General features: G+C 43.0%; 1 protein-coding gene across 10 annotated transcripts in view; it reads left to right on the top strand.

Moving 5' to 3' along the window:
- The first annotated feature begins 4,262 nt into the window (after window positions 1-4,262).
- KIAA0930 (KIAA0930 ortholog) overlaps window positions 4,263-16,916 on the top strand; it is a 163,024-nt gene continuing 150,370 nt past the window's right edge. For all 10 annotated transcript variants that reach the window (XM_067305146.1, XM_067305197.1, XM_067305190.1 and 7 more), the window contains exon 1: window positions 4,263-4,432. In XM_067305146.1, coding sequence (XP_067161247.1) covers window positions 4,288-4,432 — 145 coding nt within the window. In that variant the 5' untranslated portion in view covers window positions 4,263-4,287. The remainder of the gene's footprint in view (window positions 4,433-16,916) is intronic.

The raw sequence follows: 16,916 nt of genomic DNA on the forward strand, positions 1-16,916 counted from the left end.
GTAAAGCTATGAAGTCAATCTGCAGATCAGGGTCAGGTCCAGGGACAGCAGCCAGGATCAGACACAGCCCCACAATTGCCAGGCAGGTCCACAGTGCTGAGGCAAGGCTGGGATCAAGCTGGGAAGTCAGTCTGCAGGTTGGGGTTTGGATAAACAGGGCCCACAGCCAGACAGAGCTGTGGCTGAATTGGAAACCAACCCCCTTATAGCATGGCTCAGGCAGGGACTGAAGGCCAAGCTCCAGGGCCCATGGGCAGTGGGGTAGGGGGAAGGCCTCAGGTGAGGCTGGTCAAAGACAATAAGACCTATTAGTGCCCTTGGGGCCTGACATCCACCCCCCCTTTGCACATTAGAGAATTTAGTATTTCATGAATGTTTGAGTTCAGTGAGAGTATGCATGCTAGGACAGGACTTCTGATGCCCATTATAACGATAGCATGGTGCTAAGCAGCAGTGAAGAAGAAAGGCCTATAGGAGCAATATGTAAAGACAGAATACAGTTCCCCTCTCCCCCACCAAGAGTTTGGCTAGACAGATGGCTTCTTTGTTTTAAAATGTACCATAGAATCTTTAATGATCAAAATCAGTTAGCATTTCAGATTTCTAACTGATCCTAAGGATACTTAGTCAGTGGCTTCTTTAAGAAAACAAACTTCATCCTTGCACCTTCTGATCAAAAGATAGCATGGTACCTAATGGTGATTGATGGATGCAGGAAATAACAAGGTGATTAGACAGCTGATAGTTATGAGGGAGATAATTACCTGTGATCTACTAGGAGGTACTGTTGACTAGGGAGACCTATGAGATGAAAAATAACATAAGAGTTTGTCTCTGGTCCTGCTTTGGTAGAAGTGAGAGGAAGCTGAAGCTACAGACAGGAACTGAATAGGGATAGGAATATCATTTCATTATTCAGAAAGCATAGATGGGGCAGCAGAAGGATTTGCTTAATTGCCTTCTTTTAAGCTGGATTGTTGGAACTGTAGGGTGAAGTGTTAAGGGGTCTGAAGAGGGGCTTAACTGCTGGAAGGTCAGGAGAAAGGACTGGAGGGTTGTCCATTGAACAGTGCCAGGTGGGGAGGCTCTCTGCTGAGGAGAGTAAGGCAGAAGAACAAGGAGTGTGTGTAGGTGGGGAGGTGATTTGAGAAAAATGTCTGGGGAGAATTAGAGATGTCAATGGCAGGGATATCTGTATTCATGTGTTGCATCTAGGATTTCTAAGACTGAAGTATAGGAGGTGACAACAAATGTTAAATATTTCCATGTACCTCTAACATGATACTGAGATAGTGATCAGGTAGTAATCTACTGTGGAAAACGCCTGATCCTTGGCTAGTACAGCATGGCATGAAGTAAATGAGACCACTAACTCCTCTGGCAGCAGAGATTCCTTCCTCCTGTCTGAAGTGTCATATCTTGGCAATGCCAGGAACAACCTGAAGGCAGTATAGGACAGTCTTCTGCTGTTCTTCCCTTCTGTAAACCCATGGGATTACAAAATAAAATAACTCTAAAGTATGCATTTAGAGTGCCAGCATGTGACTGCAAACCTTTATTCTCGCAAATCCAAGAAACAGAACTAACAGATTTAACAATGTAGGAGGTACTTAAGTCCCTTGATTTTACATCCACGCTTTCCATTGCTTTGTAAAGCTAGTTATTTTACCAGTAAAATGTTGTGTTGACTTCAGGTTTCTGTCATACTTCAAATTCAGCATATGGGTCTTCCATATAGAGTATTCTTGTCTATACTTCATAATGGGAAATTAATATATAGCTGTAAGTAGTATTCAGCAAGTGTCTCATTGTTACTTTATTTGTGTCAGAAGTTGACATGAGGCTGTGCTTGGAAACATGGAGTACATGTACGCTATTTTGGAGAACAATCAATCAGCATCTGGAAGCTTTTCTTTCTTATTAAGCCCTTTGCTTAGCGTGAAGTTAATCTTTCTACGGGACTAGCAAAAAGTCCAAGTCTCAACTGATGCCCAGCTCAAGTCTTAAGTTCTTTGTCCTCCTTTCTCTTCTCTTTCCATCCCCACCTTCAAGGCTTGCAAGTTGCAAACAAAACTTCATTGAGGAAAAAAAAGGTTGCATAAGCCTTGTGATATGCTTAAGAACTAAGGAGGGAATAAAATAAGATTATAAACAAAAAACGTTGAGCAAATTGTTTGCAAAAGGTGATTTGGTCTTCAGAAGAAGTGGGCAAATAGTTACATTGCTCTTGATCTGTGGCTTAGTAAATACTTAAATTATGAGCTGTCTGAGGAAGGAATGGCTACTGTAGCAACCAGAAGCAAGAGGGCTTGGGGTCCAATCTCTGCAGCAAAAGCTGCCTTATCACCACTAGCTAGATCACTAACTAGATCACCAGTTCCCCATTCACCTCACTAGCAGGACATGCTAATGCTAAGAGAGAGGTGACCACACTGGTCATTTCATGAGGTCCGGCCCTTAGTACTGCCCCTGCATGGTTACAGCCAGTGGAGAAGAGAAGAGGAGGAGGAAGGTGGTGGCAGCTGGGTTAGAGGATTTGGCATGAGGGTGTAGCACCAGCCAGTGGGGCAGAGAGGAGAGCTCCAGCTGGGTTGGCACAAGCCTACAGCAAGTCTGTGGGTCACAGAGGAAACTGGGAGGAAGAGAAAGGAAGAAAGTGGCCATTGAGCCTTACTGGAAACAAAAGACCCTAGATCAAAGGCCAGCAGGACTCTGTGGGCTGTTGTGAATGATGGTCAAGCACTTGGCTATGTTTTCCTTGCAGAACCACCTGCAGCTGGATTTTCTGACCTTTTGGCTTGACCTCATGGGGTTACAGACCAGAGAGCTTTACAGAGTTCTTATGAGAGCCTAACCTGGACCCACCACTGCTAAGAGCAAGAGGTTGTGGGCTTTATCCACCTGAAATGCTTTTTTGCATTTTCTGCTTTGACCTGCTTGGTTCTCTCCACAGGAAAAGAATATTTCTGACCAATCCAAGTAGCAGGTGAAAAGCAGTATGTGTGGGCAGGAGGGAACAAGCAAGGCTTTTTATTCTGGGTGAGTGCTGTGCCTTCTTGCTGATGCGCTTGGCAGAGCAACCTGTTGATGTAGCAACTCTGTTTTTTCTTGCTCTGTTTATAGCTTCCAGTGTCTGTAAGAAGTTTTTCCTTTCTATCCTATATGGCTAAAGGTGTGTTTGTGGAGCAAGGAGTGAGGCCTCAAGCATGTTCAAATCACAAAAGGCCTGTGTAAGTATTCTCAATTTATATCCAACTATTGCCAGGAAAACCCAACTGTCCCTGCCCAAGAGATCTTGCAGGTTTATGGAATGTGCTGCCTCAATTTAAACTGGGATTATTCACAGATACCAGGTTACTCACAGGTTTAAACTTCAACATGTTTAACAAATCCAAAACTAGCTGAGGCCTAAATTGCAACAGCATGAATCGAAGCAGGGAGAGGCGAATGCTACAGACTACCCAGCAGCACTTTGTTTGGACTCAGAAAAAAGAACGTGGCCTGGCAATAGGTGCTGGTACCATCGGGTGTGCTGCCCCAGCAGCTGCACCTGGTGCAGGTTTAATCAAGAGCCTGTCATCTTGAGCATTTGGTTGTGGTTCAACCCATCCTGTTAAACGTGTGGGTGTAAAGTGGCATATAGACTACACATTAAGTTGTCTGTGCTACTGGCAGATGTTCAGGTGCTCTGCCTACCTTTTGCCTGTAGTTTTCAACCTGCACTGGAAGGTCTGGGCAGGGGGGATTATTCCTTGCCCGCACTTGCACAGCACCTAGCCCCGCGCAATTCAGCTTCCTAACTAGGGCTCCAAGGCTCTGACACGTTATAAATAACAACTACCAAGTCTAACGTGGTAGTGCATAACTAAAACGTCAAGTCAAATCAGTGAAAAGCACCCAACACAGGGGCAGGTCCTGCAGGCCGGGGCGGGTGCCGGGAGCGGGCAGCCCGAGGCTGGGGCCGCCCCCGCAGGAAACGGCGGCGGGCGCGGCGCGCTCGGGGGCGGGGGCGGGCGCGGGCCGGGCCGGGCCCGGCCCAGCGCGGTCTTGTCGCTGCGCTCCGCAGCGCGGCGGCGTGCGCGGCCCCAGGGAAACTTTGCGGGGCGGAATTAAGCGGGGCCTCTCGGCACGCTCCGCGCCCCGCCCCGCCTCGGCAGGCGCCGCGGCCGCCCGCTGCCGGCAGGGCCGCGCTGCGCCGCGCTGCGCCGGCGGCGGGGCGGCAGTGCCGGGCGCCGCGGCCGCCTCCCCGGGGCGGGCTGACATGAGATCATTGTCGGCGGCGCCAGCATGGCCTCTGTCAAGAGTTGCGGCCGGGCTGGGCCGAGGGACGAGGAGGCGAACGGCGACCTGGACCGCTCCCTACAGCAGATGCTGCGGGCGATAGCGGAGGAGCGGAGCCGCGCTGGGCTCCGCCAGGAGATCAGCGGCCTCGGTTAGTCGGTGGCGGCGGCGGTGGCGCGGGGGGCGGGAGGAGGCTGGAAGCGGCGCCGCAGAGCGGGGGGCGGCGGCGGGGAGCGGCTGCGCCGCGGCCGGTCCCGGGCCCGCGCCGCGGGGAGCCCCGGGGGCAGCGCCCCGCCAGCCGGGACCCCCCCTACACACACACGCCCGGGCGGGAGGGCAAGGGGCTTTGGGTTGGGTCAGGGTCTCCTGGCTTGGCGTGTGCCGCCACTGCTGCTGCCAGCCGTCACCGTCCTGGAAACCTGTTGTGTGCCCCGGGTCTGCGCTGCTACTGCGAGGGAAGGCCTTGTCTCGCTCCCCAGAGTCTGGGGACAGGCGCGAGGAGCTGTTGGCTCCATTGTCTGAAATGCCCTTGGAAGAAAATGGGCAGAAAGCACCACACATGCAAGCTGGTTTTTAACGAAAAAGTATGCACCATGTTTGTTGGAATACAAACAAAATATATATATATATTTTTTACTTTTGCCAACCCATGGGATTGTGCGGCTCTCAAATGATCTTTGTACGTAGCTTTTTTTACCTCTTATGAGTCAGACATCTCCCTTCTCTGAGTAAATGACTTCATGCTGCTTGCCATGGTCTAGTAGGTGCATAATGTTGTGCTTCTTGGGGGTCAGTTATTTTCTTAATCACAGAGAGTTTCTTCATATTTTTCAGTTATCTTTGACTTGTTTATATGTGTCCTAATGCAAATTTTACATGACACATCTTTATTTACTTTTTGCCAAAGCATACATGTTGCAAAATAGAAGTTTGAAGTTGAAATTAATTGATGTTAGGCAATGGAGTGCTACAGCAGCTTCCTTAACCGAAAGCCTTCACATCAGGAAATCCTTCTACTCTAACTAGGCTAATGAATAGAGATGGTTCAATATTATGAGCAATGATAGAGATCATTTGACAGAAGTTTTTGATGTGAAAAATTGTTTTACCTTATTCAAACTTGTGTCTGTCCTGGACTGGATCTTGTACTATTCAACAAGCAGATGAATGCCCAGAAGTCCTTGCAGGGTAAGGGCTTTAAATTATGAACACTTATATGAAATACTTCGGTTACTTCTTCTATATGGCCTTTATTAACGGCTTTACCTTCCTCAGCACATTTATAAGGGCCTAATCTATTTCATTTTTGAGTCTTTCTTAAAAACTCAGAATGAGGTTTTTATTAGAGTTTTAATGTCTTTTGTAAATACTAGCCAGGAAGATCCCACTGGTTCTCCTTCCAAACTCTGTGTACCTGCCCGTCTGCCAATGCTTATTGTGGCCTCCACAGCAAATGGGCTCTCCCCCTTCTTTTTTTGCCTCATATATGATGAAAGTTCATGCAGAGTGGGATTGAGTCTTTCCTGCTTATTTGTGTTTTACCTAATGGAATTGGATCTTCAGGTTTTACTGTAATATAAGTATGTTACTTCAATTTAGGCTGTATGATAGGACCAAATAAAGTGTTATGGCAAACAAACTGCAAAAAGAAAACCCAGGGAGGGGAGGAGAGAAATCCAAATGCCTATGAGATTCATGAAAGAGCCGTTGTCAACTCATGTTTGGCTATATAATATTTGAAAATAAAGGCTCATAAGAATAGAAATGCTACCATTGCTGCTTTGTGTGTGTGTGTGTGTGTATATATATATTTACACGTGTGTGTATGTATATATACATGTAAACATAGTGAAATTGGAGTAGGGGAAAACTGTACTGGCTGGTGAGATCATAGAAACGCTTCCTCCTCACTTTTGTTGAACATGTATCTATGATAACTAATCATGAGAAGGGTCCTACTGTTCAACTTCGGGCTAATCATACAAGTAATGAGACAGAATTTCACTCTTATTTTACCGGATAAGAATTAGTAAGAAAAATGTCAGTGAGGAGTGCTTAGTTGGTTGCACTGAGAAACTAATACTGGTTGTGGAGATTCTCCTGTGAATGTCTAAATCGGTGTGAAAGTAAAGAACATGGTTATTTGTCACTACAGGAATGCCTTGGATGCTGAGTTTTATTTGGAGGGAATGGAACTGAGCTTTATAGCTGAAAAACTGCAATTTGACAAGCTCTAGCTGTTGCGTCTTGCTTAAGAGTGGGGTGTCCTGCAGGCAGAAAAACACTGAACACCCTCCTGTCCTGATAGATAGGATGGTAGCTGATAGGATGGAACTTCTTGTGTGGTGGTGCTGAGACAGTGGCAGCAATTTTTAAAGCACACTTGAGGGGAGAAGATAGTCTATGGTAGCTATTTTTGAACACAGTTACTGAATATCAGTTCCCAGTTGGCGCTTTCCTTGCTAATCTGTGAGTATTGCAGACCCACAAAATGGGACTCCTCTCAGGATTAAAGGTTGCAGACTCAGGTTGCCAGATGGATGTTTTAATTGTCGCAAACTCTGAACAGCTCTCTTATTTATACAAATTGTCACTTAAAGTTTGAGAGGAACTTACTGGCAAGCCTTCTTAAGTTCTAGCAGACAGAGATGCTCTCTGTACTATAAATCTCCACATTTGTATTGAAAAATTTTCCAGATCTCCATTTCATGGTGTGCACCATGTTACCTAGTGTATAACCTGTGAATTAGTGCTCTTTTTTCTCCATTCCATTATTTGTTACTGGGGAAGTAAACTTTTCTTGGGAGAGGTCCTGGGCTTTTGGAGTTGTGCTCCATAGAAATTGTAGCTGGACATAGGGCTATCAGGTGTGATCCGGTAACTTAAGTTTATGGTATGTCTGGACTGCAGTTGAAAGTGCTGTTGCAGGGCATGCAGCATACTTGAATAGCCGTAGTCTAGCTACGTGGAGCACTAGTAGCAGTGCAGGTGTAAGGGCACAGGCTTTCACCGGAGTTCAATACTCACAAAAGCATTCATGGTCCCGTATGGGTTCATGTGACCTTCACAGAAGCTTTGTCTGCTCCGCACGCCTTAGTGGTGCTATTCAGAATGGCTGGAATTATCATAATACCTGCAAGTCGCACTTTTGACTGTGGGACAAGTATATCCATGGCTTGTTTTAGGTAAGTGGTTTTTTTTTTCTTCTCTTTTTCCATAATGGCCAAATCCCTTTCAGCTGTGCCAGGAATCTTAACAGGCTAAAGCTGTTGTGAATTTTTCTTGTTTACTTAAAATCACCTGGCAAAGACTCTCACCCTGTAAATTTGAGTTTTCCTCAGTGTTTTCAACTCATCTATACTCAAACAGGACTCACTGGGTCATTGTTTGGGGGGGCCTCTCTCCTCTTGTGCATTTCCTTTAAGTGATACCCTACTCCTCGCTTTTAAGAAGGAAATTGCTATTTTTGCTGACAGTGGATTTTGGTGGGATGGTTTATTTCATTTCAGACGTGCCAAATAAGCATTTACGTAAGTATTGTTCTAAAATGTAAATCCCATGCTGTAGGATCTTCCTTATTTTCCTTTTTGAGTAATGTAGAAAATACAGCAAATCTTTTGACATCACACTTCAAAATAGTAACTCACATGACTCCTCATCAAGCTACTTGGAAGGAAGGATGATGTCACTCCGAGAGGTTGGCGTATTAGTGTCATCCAGTTGTGCAGAGTGTTATGCTAGTATTGTTCTCTGTTTGCTCTGAAATACAGTTTGCTAGAGCTTTCCTCTAGCAAAATTGTTCTTGTTCTGGGGGAATGATAGACTGCTGTAGCCTTTTTTCTTTTTTTTTTTAATAAAGTTTTAGATGCTGACCAATTCTATATAATTTTCTTTGAGCAAATGTTCATTGAGTGGCCATGAATACTGTGCCCTTTCTTTTAGGATCTAGTTAATGAGAACATAAATAATGTGAACCACAGACTTTTTCAGCTGCTGCTTTTCTGTTTGGATTCTCTTCCCTCGCTGTATTTTTTCCTCAACCAGGCTGCACATACATCTCTGAAGGCCAAAGTCCTGCATTGGGAGGATGGGGTTTTTTTGTTTGCTTGTTTGGGGTTTTTCTGGTTGTGTCTGAAACTATTATGTAACATTTTAAGATGCTTAATTTCTCTGTGCCCTTCTGTCCTCCAGCGATGAGCTGCCCTGTATTTAGCCTAGCAAAGTGCGCTTGCATGGAGGTGTGACTTTGTTAATCATATATTCCAATATGTACTAAGAAAAACAAATAGGTAGATCCAAATAATGTCCTGAACCATGACCAATCAGCAATGGAGATCTAGCTAGGTAGAAGGCGGAAAAGTCGTAAGGATTCTAAAAAGCAGCCAACTGCTCCATAAGCTGTAGTGTACAGGCTTGAATCATCTAGGGAGCTATAGGAAATCAGCAGTAAATAAGCAGCCTGAAATTGCTGTCACCAAGCACTGAAGATCTTTAGTTGCAGTGATTACGAGAGCCTGGTGGAGAGGCCAGATCCTAGAGAAGGCCTGCTAGTCTTATCAGTAATGAAGAAGTTGTTTTTTCTTTCTGGTGTCCTGTTGGTAGAGGAGATCTAGTATTTCTCTGAAGGACTCGTGGTGGGAGGTGGACAGAAGAGTGCATGCTTGGCATTGGGACGGGAGAAGGAGGAGCAGGTATCGTCAAAGTCTGAGGATCGCTTGGACTTGTTTGTTGCAGGTACCCATCTCAGCACTTGTCATGTGAATAAAGACAGGGAGATGATTCATGTGCCAAAGTATCTTGGTGAATAAAGCCTGAAAATAATTAGGTCTCTAGTCTTCCTGAGGGAAGAAGGAAAGGTGAGGTGGCATAAACTAAGTGCTCGTGCATGTGGGTGTTGTGAAATGCAGAAACCCAAGGGCCAAAGTGGGAAAACATGGGCAGAAGGGTGAGAGGGAGAGGGAGAAATTTTTGGAAAACTTAAACCAAAATAGGCTCAAATTGAGAACAAGTATGGATTATTTGGATCTGAAAGTACTAAATACAGGCCTTAACTTTATCATGATCTAATAAACTCTTTTAAGTAAATTATAATATTCAAGAAGAATATTTGCTTCTAAGAATTAAAGTCAAGCTGCTGAGTAGGTGGAAGTATCTTCTGAGAATTTGTTGAAGTGCAGAACTAGTCTGACAGGAGTATATTCTTCATTCCTGTTTATTCCTGGAGCTAGTTCAGTGACTTGTCTGGTCAAAGATGAGAAACTACAAAAGCAGGAAAGTTTTATTTTTCTTTTGATCTGTGAATAAACAGGTATGAAAATTACGTCTGTTCTTGCCAAAACTTGAGGGGCGTATGCAGCCAAATACAGATAATGTCTCCCCGTAATGAGTTAGTTTAATATACAAATATGTTGATAAATTTACTTTCTTTTCATTCCACACATTTAAAAGGATTTTATTTGATGAGTCTGTAAATACTGCTTTTATTAGTTTTACTTAATATTTGTCCAAATTCTTTTGTCCTATTTATAAAACATTTTGCAGCTAATGAATGTGAAATGTTCATAAAAGATGAATATTCAAAATTTGAAAATCAAATACTTACTCTATAAGCATTTATTATTACTTACAATTAACTTCCTAATGAGCAAAAAATGCCACAGTCTTCCAGCCAGGAAGGATATACATTTCTTTTGGAAAAGTTCTAGAAAGTACAAATGCAAAACAAGATTAAAATAGGTTATTTAAATTGGAGTTAAATTAGGTGCTTTGAAGTCAAAGTGATTTATCCAGCTCACCCTGGCTAGGGAACCTCACACTTATATTGGAGAAAGATGGGAAAACAGCATAGAAAATTCGGGGGGAAATTGGTGCAATGCAAACTCTTGAAATGAAGCATGTGTGTTGATGTTTGTCCTGCACCAGAGTACGCGGGTAGCATGGTGCCAGGAAAACCATAGCCGATTCGGGAATCCAGTTATGCAACCCCAGCGATTTGTTCATGGGAAAGGGGATGTGGTCGCCTGCCTGCCCTGTGTGTGGGATCGATGAGGTGACTGGTCTGCTTGTGAGGCCATGCGAGCACTGTGGCCGCAGTGGCCTTACTTGCTTTTTATCCCAGTATGGCGTGGGTGCAAGGAGCAGGGCTAGCGATGGTGGGAGAAGAGAGGAGCCCATAGCACTAACCTGGGATGGGCCTTGGCAAACACCACTCGCACTGGGAGTGCAAATTTGAGGGAGGGTAGTTTGGGCTTGTATCAGGCCAAGAGAGGGCAGTCTTAAAACCAGGGCATGGTGCCAGTTTTTAAGGTAGCATCTCTTGCTGTAATGCATCAGTGAGAACAAAGTGGTTGAAGGCTTCTGCTGGGAAACTTCATTTCTGGCAGGGCTCTGCTAGGTGGCATGCTTTTTCTTGAGATTTCTTTCTGATAGTGTCACAGAATAAAAGAGAGGCTGTGATTTTTGCAGCGATGGGTTTCCAGTACTGTGGCAGTGGGGAGTGAGAGGACAATAAATGAGAGAATCTCACGTTTGGAGCACGAGACTTTGATGTTTGGCTAGGATTGTGTAAGATTACAGACAGAAGAAAATAATAATATTTAATGTTGCAGAAGAAAAGAAAATAACTGATTTTAGAAGTAATGCTGGGTTCTTGTGCCCTAGGACCTGATTCTACCACTTGTGAAGCCCAGCACAGGATATTTAGGAATATCAACATAGGGTCAAGTCCTTAATGTTAGTTTCCTTCTCACCTCATTTTTACTGCACTGCCTTCTGACGATCGCATAAACGAATGCTTGCGCTCTTTAGAAGCTGATTGTTTCTATTAGTAGTTATTGGCTGCTGCACTGTGGAGAACAGCAGTCGGGGGTAGAACTCCAGGGCTGCAATCCTCCAAGGTAAATAACTTTTTTTTACAGTGGCTCATTTAAAATTCTATTTTGGTTGTTTATTAGAACCCTGTTCCCACTGTTACAGCTAATGACCTGTCAGTCTTTCCATTACACACCAGTGTTTTCGGGGGATTTGTAATTTGGCTATAAAAGTTAGCTTCTGGCAGAAGCTTGACAGACATCGTTCTGCATCAATAATAAAAGGTCTCTCTTTAATATAGCTTTTACATATTTTTGAGCAGTTGGATTATTAGTTTATTCTTGCTTTTAAATGAAGGCGTAGGCTTACAGGGTTTCCAAGTCCTGCTTAAGGATATACAAGTTTCAATTATAAGAGTCAGGCTGGAGATGCTGAAATAAGGGGTTGTTTTAAAAAAAACAACCACTACTTCCCCAAACTGTGTGATTCTGTGTGAAGATCCCCCCCCTAGATTGGTGTTGCCATTACTAAATAAGCAGTCTTTTAAAGCAACAAGCCATGCTGCTGTTCATCTTGGATGCCAGCAGAAGTTGCTGGATGCCCAGTTTTTTGCAAATCAGTCCTTCACAGGTGAATTATGAATCTGTAAGCCTGACAATGGGTTATTTTTAAAATACACATCTCTTATGGATGTAATAATGTACTACTACTTCACACCTTAATAGTTTGGAATGGTTGTTCTGGCACTATATCTTATAAATCTTTAATGGAGGTGCAGGTTGCAACTGAGTTGTGTTTTGTACTTTAAGATGGATGGGTCTTTCTTACGGATTAAAGACACAGCTTGTCATTATACGTTCAGGATGGATCTTCTAAGGATTTAGTGGTATACCTGGTTGGATTCTTTCCAAAGAAATAAGAAATTGGATTTCCTGAAGGATGAAGCATGAGTGTCTCCACTCTTTCCCCACTCACCTTTTCTGTTCAGAGTGAACTTAGTAATAGAAGAACTTGGAGATGCAAACTCTTCAACAGCTGAAATACGTGGAGTCTTACATTTAGGCTGAATTTGAAAAAAAAATTACTGCTATGAAGTAAAATTACTAATGATTGCTGCATCTAGTTATACTTGTGAGTGGCATAAGCAGGATCGGGATAGCAGCTCATTAATATTGAAAGTAATACCATGAAGTGATAATGATAAGGTGTAAGGAGAAAGTCTATACAAGATCAATTCATGGTCTCAGGAGCCCATTGAACAGTGATGCTACAGTCGGTATTCACAAAGAAGTAAAACAAGCTTCATTTGTGCTGTTTGCAGCTCCTTCGGCCAAACAGGCCAAATGTCAGAGCATCAGGGTTGCACGTGTTTTTTTGCATGATTCCAAAGAACAACTTGTTTTGTTCTATACAGGAGGTCAAATACAGTCAAGACACAGAAACAGCAGATACAGTGTCAAACTCCTCTAGAGGAGTCATGGCAACTTGGGCACACTTGCACAAAAGTCCTGTTGCATGAAGTTAAAGGAATACAGGATACAACAGCAGTCCTAAGTAAATGCTGTTTTTCAGATTCTTACCATTGAAGGTGTGAATGCTCTACATGAGGATTTACAGGGCTTGCTGCAATCCCATTTTGGAAACGAGGCTTTAAAACTGAAGTTCTTGTCAGCGTGTTTTGCCTGGCCTCCCTGTGTGCTGGTATTACACAAAGTTTGAATCCTGAAAACTAGAGTATTCTTAACCTTCCTTTCAAACATGAAATGAAGATGAAATGAGGGTAATAGAATTGGAATTCCTCTAGGGGTTCCTTAAACATGTTTCATTAGGGCTTTTGAAATTAAATCTCTTTAAGGTCAATGTGTTGCTTTGAGGACAGGTAGTGCGTTCTGGCATTAAGAGAAATTCTTTTGCAATGAGGTGACCTTTCTGCCGCTACAGGATGAGGCAACAGCTACTGGTGCTTCTGTTATGCTGTATCTGGTGTTTCAAAATATTCCTTGCATTACCGTTTTCTTTCTTACACCTGGATCTGTCAGAAAGCATAGCACTTAGCAGGCGATGGATATTGTCCTTCATGCTAGGATCAATTTAAAAGCATGACAGGATGTTTCCTGGTACAACAGGGCGCTCTACATTCAGAAGTGAGTTTGAGGTCACCTGATCTGTTGTGCTGTGCCTGGTACCCTTAGTGCTAAGCTACATCGTTGCACACTGTGTCTCACCCCTTTTAATCAGGATGTGCTCAGTGAGCCAGGCTGAGACTGCCTCAGGTTTTGATGTTAGTGTTTGTGTGATGAAAATCTTTATGGCTTAATAGTGACCTAGCTTTCTGTAAGCTAGCTACCCAGCAAAGAGGGGCCCTGTATCAGTAATTGCCAGAGGCCTCCTCCACGCCTGGATTCTCAATTTCAGGACACTTGCATTAGGCACTGCTGAGGCTTTCTCAGTCCCTTGTGGCTGCAGGGTGTATGGGGTTCCAAGGGAAGGCAGGCAGCGCTTCATCTTTGACTACTTGGGTGGTGTTTCCCTTGATCAAAAGGATGTGGAAGGTAATTATATTTGGGAGTAACATAAATCATTTTAGCTCCAATCTCACAGTTAGTTTGCGTGTCTAGATACCAAGCTTGGATAAAAAGGAAAAAAAATCTGGAATTCTTGGTCCTGTCTCGCAGGGCTGCATTTGATCGCTAGGAACTTGTGAGAGAGGGATTAAAATGCCAGTGAAGTGTGAGCTGTCTTTGCACTGTGTGGTGTCTGATTTAACTGCCTGTAGATGCTGAAACATCATCAAAGTGAGGGAAATGTTTTGAAATGGATTTACAGTATTCTGCTAAGAAACACAAAAAGTTTCACCAAACCTTTATTCTGCTTTTTGTGTGCTTATTCAGTGAACAAATACAGGAGTTCTTGAATGTCTAGCAACACTATACATTCAGATAAAGAGTATGTTTACTTACCTGCCTTAAAAGACTTTGAGGGGTGGGTTTTAGTATCAGTGAAACTCAGAGCTCCCTACTACACAAGGAAGGCTGTTCAGTGTGATATAAGTAACCTGTTTTAAGGAGAAGTGTTTATTGTCTTATAAAGGTCACTCCTGCTTATTACTACCTGAGCTAATCTTTTTCTGAGCCAAGACAGAGTCCTACAAGACAATAAGCTCATTGCAGTATGTCTTAAAGGTGAAGCTCTGTGCAAACCTAGGTGACTCACTAAATAATTGTGGCCCAACTTTATACGTTCTGTAGGAATGCTTATATATATATTTTTTGCTTGGTTTTAGTGAGAAGTTTAATTCCGCCTGAACAATGACAATCTGAATTGAGTGGCCCACCTTTTGTATAACCAGGGTGACCAAACTTTCTGTAGCCAAAGCATCATGTGAATGTTATGAGGCCCTGTTTTGTTTTTGTAATAGGGAACTAGTTTAATTCTCTTTGATATTCCAAGCATAGACTACCTTATGTTGTGTTCTTTGGGTTCATACTAGACTGTGTATTTTTCACCAGCAGTTTTTTTCCTTTTAATTAAAAATGTATCAGAGATGCAAAGATGTATTTGAGGTGCTCGGATGATACAGGACTGCTTTGGATGCTTTTGAAATGTTCCAGAATTGGAATGATTACTATGAAATTTTTCACTTTCTGTTGCTCAGCAACTCATTTGTTGGGATGTATGTATATCTCATCATGTGTATTTAATTCAAAGCATTGATTCTATGACAAGGTAAAACTAATTTGTTATGAAAGAATGATGCCCTCGGTACTTATTCCATGTTTGATTGCTCATAGTTGGTAAAATCAACTTATTTTATTGAGGAATCCTATCATCACTATTCTAGCTGACGTGATCAGTGACGCTAGCATGAAGCCAATGGAAAAAGAGAAGTGGTTGGAAGCCTAACATCAAAAATGGAAAAAGTAAACTAAGAGTAAGATCCAAAGTACATTCTTTGCTACTTTTTAGTGTTTTGCATTTATTTTAGAAATAACATCTCTAGGTATCTCCAGCATAAAGAAATTGAGAAGCTTGGAATTGTCTTGAAATCTTGTCTTGAGTCCTACTCTAATATTTCACTGCATGTAGAGTGAGATGTATGAGGCCTTTTGTTTTAGCTTTTGTAGATGGTACTAGAATATAGATGTGACATTGAGCAGAGCTACATCTCTTCTCTGGAAGCCATGCTCTCCTCTGCATGAGAGGCAGTCTGCCTTACTTGGCAGCACAGCTAGGAGTAATGGTTTCATCCAGTTATATTTTACTGGCATGAAACTCTTTTGAGTATTGCCAGAAAATAGAAGATTGCCATCCATCTGATGTTTACTTGAGACTTTGTTTGTGGGTCCTTAGTGAATTTGAGGTTTTTATTGTTCATCTTAGTTTGTTTTTACTGGATATTTTTGGCACTACAGAAGGAGGGGAAGGAATGAGTCCATCTCTAAAGTGGAAACCAGATGAAGTCTGTAACTGGCATGCGTGTGCAGAGGAAGGACATACCAGTGGTTAACCTAGGACTTCAGAGATCTGGATTTAGTGTCCACTCTTCTATGGATTTTCTCTGTGATTTTGGGCAAGTTGTTGGCACTCTTTGCTCTTGTGTTCCTCATCTGTAATCGGGAAATAATAATTCATTTCCTCAGAGGAAAAATGCTCTTACAGTTGACAACTTTGTAGTTAAGTTAGGGACAGAGGGTGGGTAGGAGATGAGGGCTATCTATAAGCAACGTCCCAGCAGCATGGAATAGCGCACCAACGGCAGACTGAAGCAGTGGAAGTGTGAGCTCATCCCAGCATGGATTGGCCTTTTAGCTTCTGAATTGGGTTGTTTTGCAGAAGGTTTGAGGAAATGAGAATAACAAGGAAAACAGAAGGCTGACAGTTCACAGTAGCAATGCTTAGTGATTTAAGGGCTTTGTTCCCCATTTGAACAAAACCAATGGCTGTAAATAATACTATTTTGCTTTATTAACAAAATCCATAAGCACAGATTTGTCCTTTTTTTTTGTTTATTTGGGGACTTTTTTGGATCAAAAGTTGAATTCTGAGTTCTCTTCAACCTGAATTGTCCTATGGCCTGTGCACTGGCCTGAGAGGTGAAGAAAACTCTGGGTTCAAATTTTTCATCCCAGTTTCTTCTGAACTGGGGCAAAAGGGAGAATCATACATAGGCCTGTCCTTCCTCTTTCTACTTCCATGGCAAAAAAAATCAAAGCGAATTACAAATGTTCATCTTCAGCAAAATGCTGTGAAAAATGCAGCAATGAAAATGTTCTGTCTAGCTGCATCACACAAGGGGCTTGCACATCAGCTTAATGCTTACTAAGTACTTGGTTGTCGCTGTCTCTTAATCCCCAGGCTGAGGGCATTTTCTGAAATTCATGGCTCAAAAATTGGCTGGGGCAAGTCTGAGTGTTAGTGGCTGTATCTAAAGCCTTTATTTATCTCTTTGAATGTAGGGTCTATATTGCGGTGCTGTGTTGGTTGATGGCTGGTTGAAGTGGAAGAATGTTAAGTCTTACCTTCTTTACTACAAAACTCAGGTGGTAACACCCAAAGGTAGTAAAGTATGCTGTCAAAATTGGGGGGGGGTGTTGTTATGTATCCACCAGCCAATGGTGCAGGGGAGAAAACAAAGACAGACATTGCTGCCTTGTGCTTTTGCTCAGGAATTTTCTAAATGAGACATTTCTTCTCAGCTCACATGTTCCTATTTGAGACCTTCTAACTGTCATGAGATAGCTGTTGAGAAATCGCTAACTCTGAAAGCTGCAACTGTTTCTGGTTTTATAGGCCATATTTCTTAACCAGTTTTTAGCCCACAGAGA

This window comes from Apteryx mantelli, chromosome 1 (genome assembly GCF_036417845.1).
Source record: "Apteryx mantelli isolate bAptMan1 chromosome 1, bAptMan1.hap1, whole genome shotgun sequence".
NCBI classification, from domain to species: Eukaryota; Metazoa; Chordata; class Aves; order Apterygiformes; family Apterygidae; genus Apteryx; species Apteryx mantelli.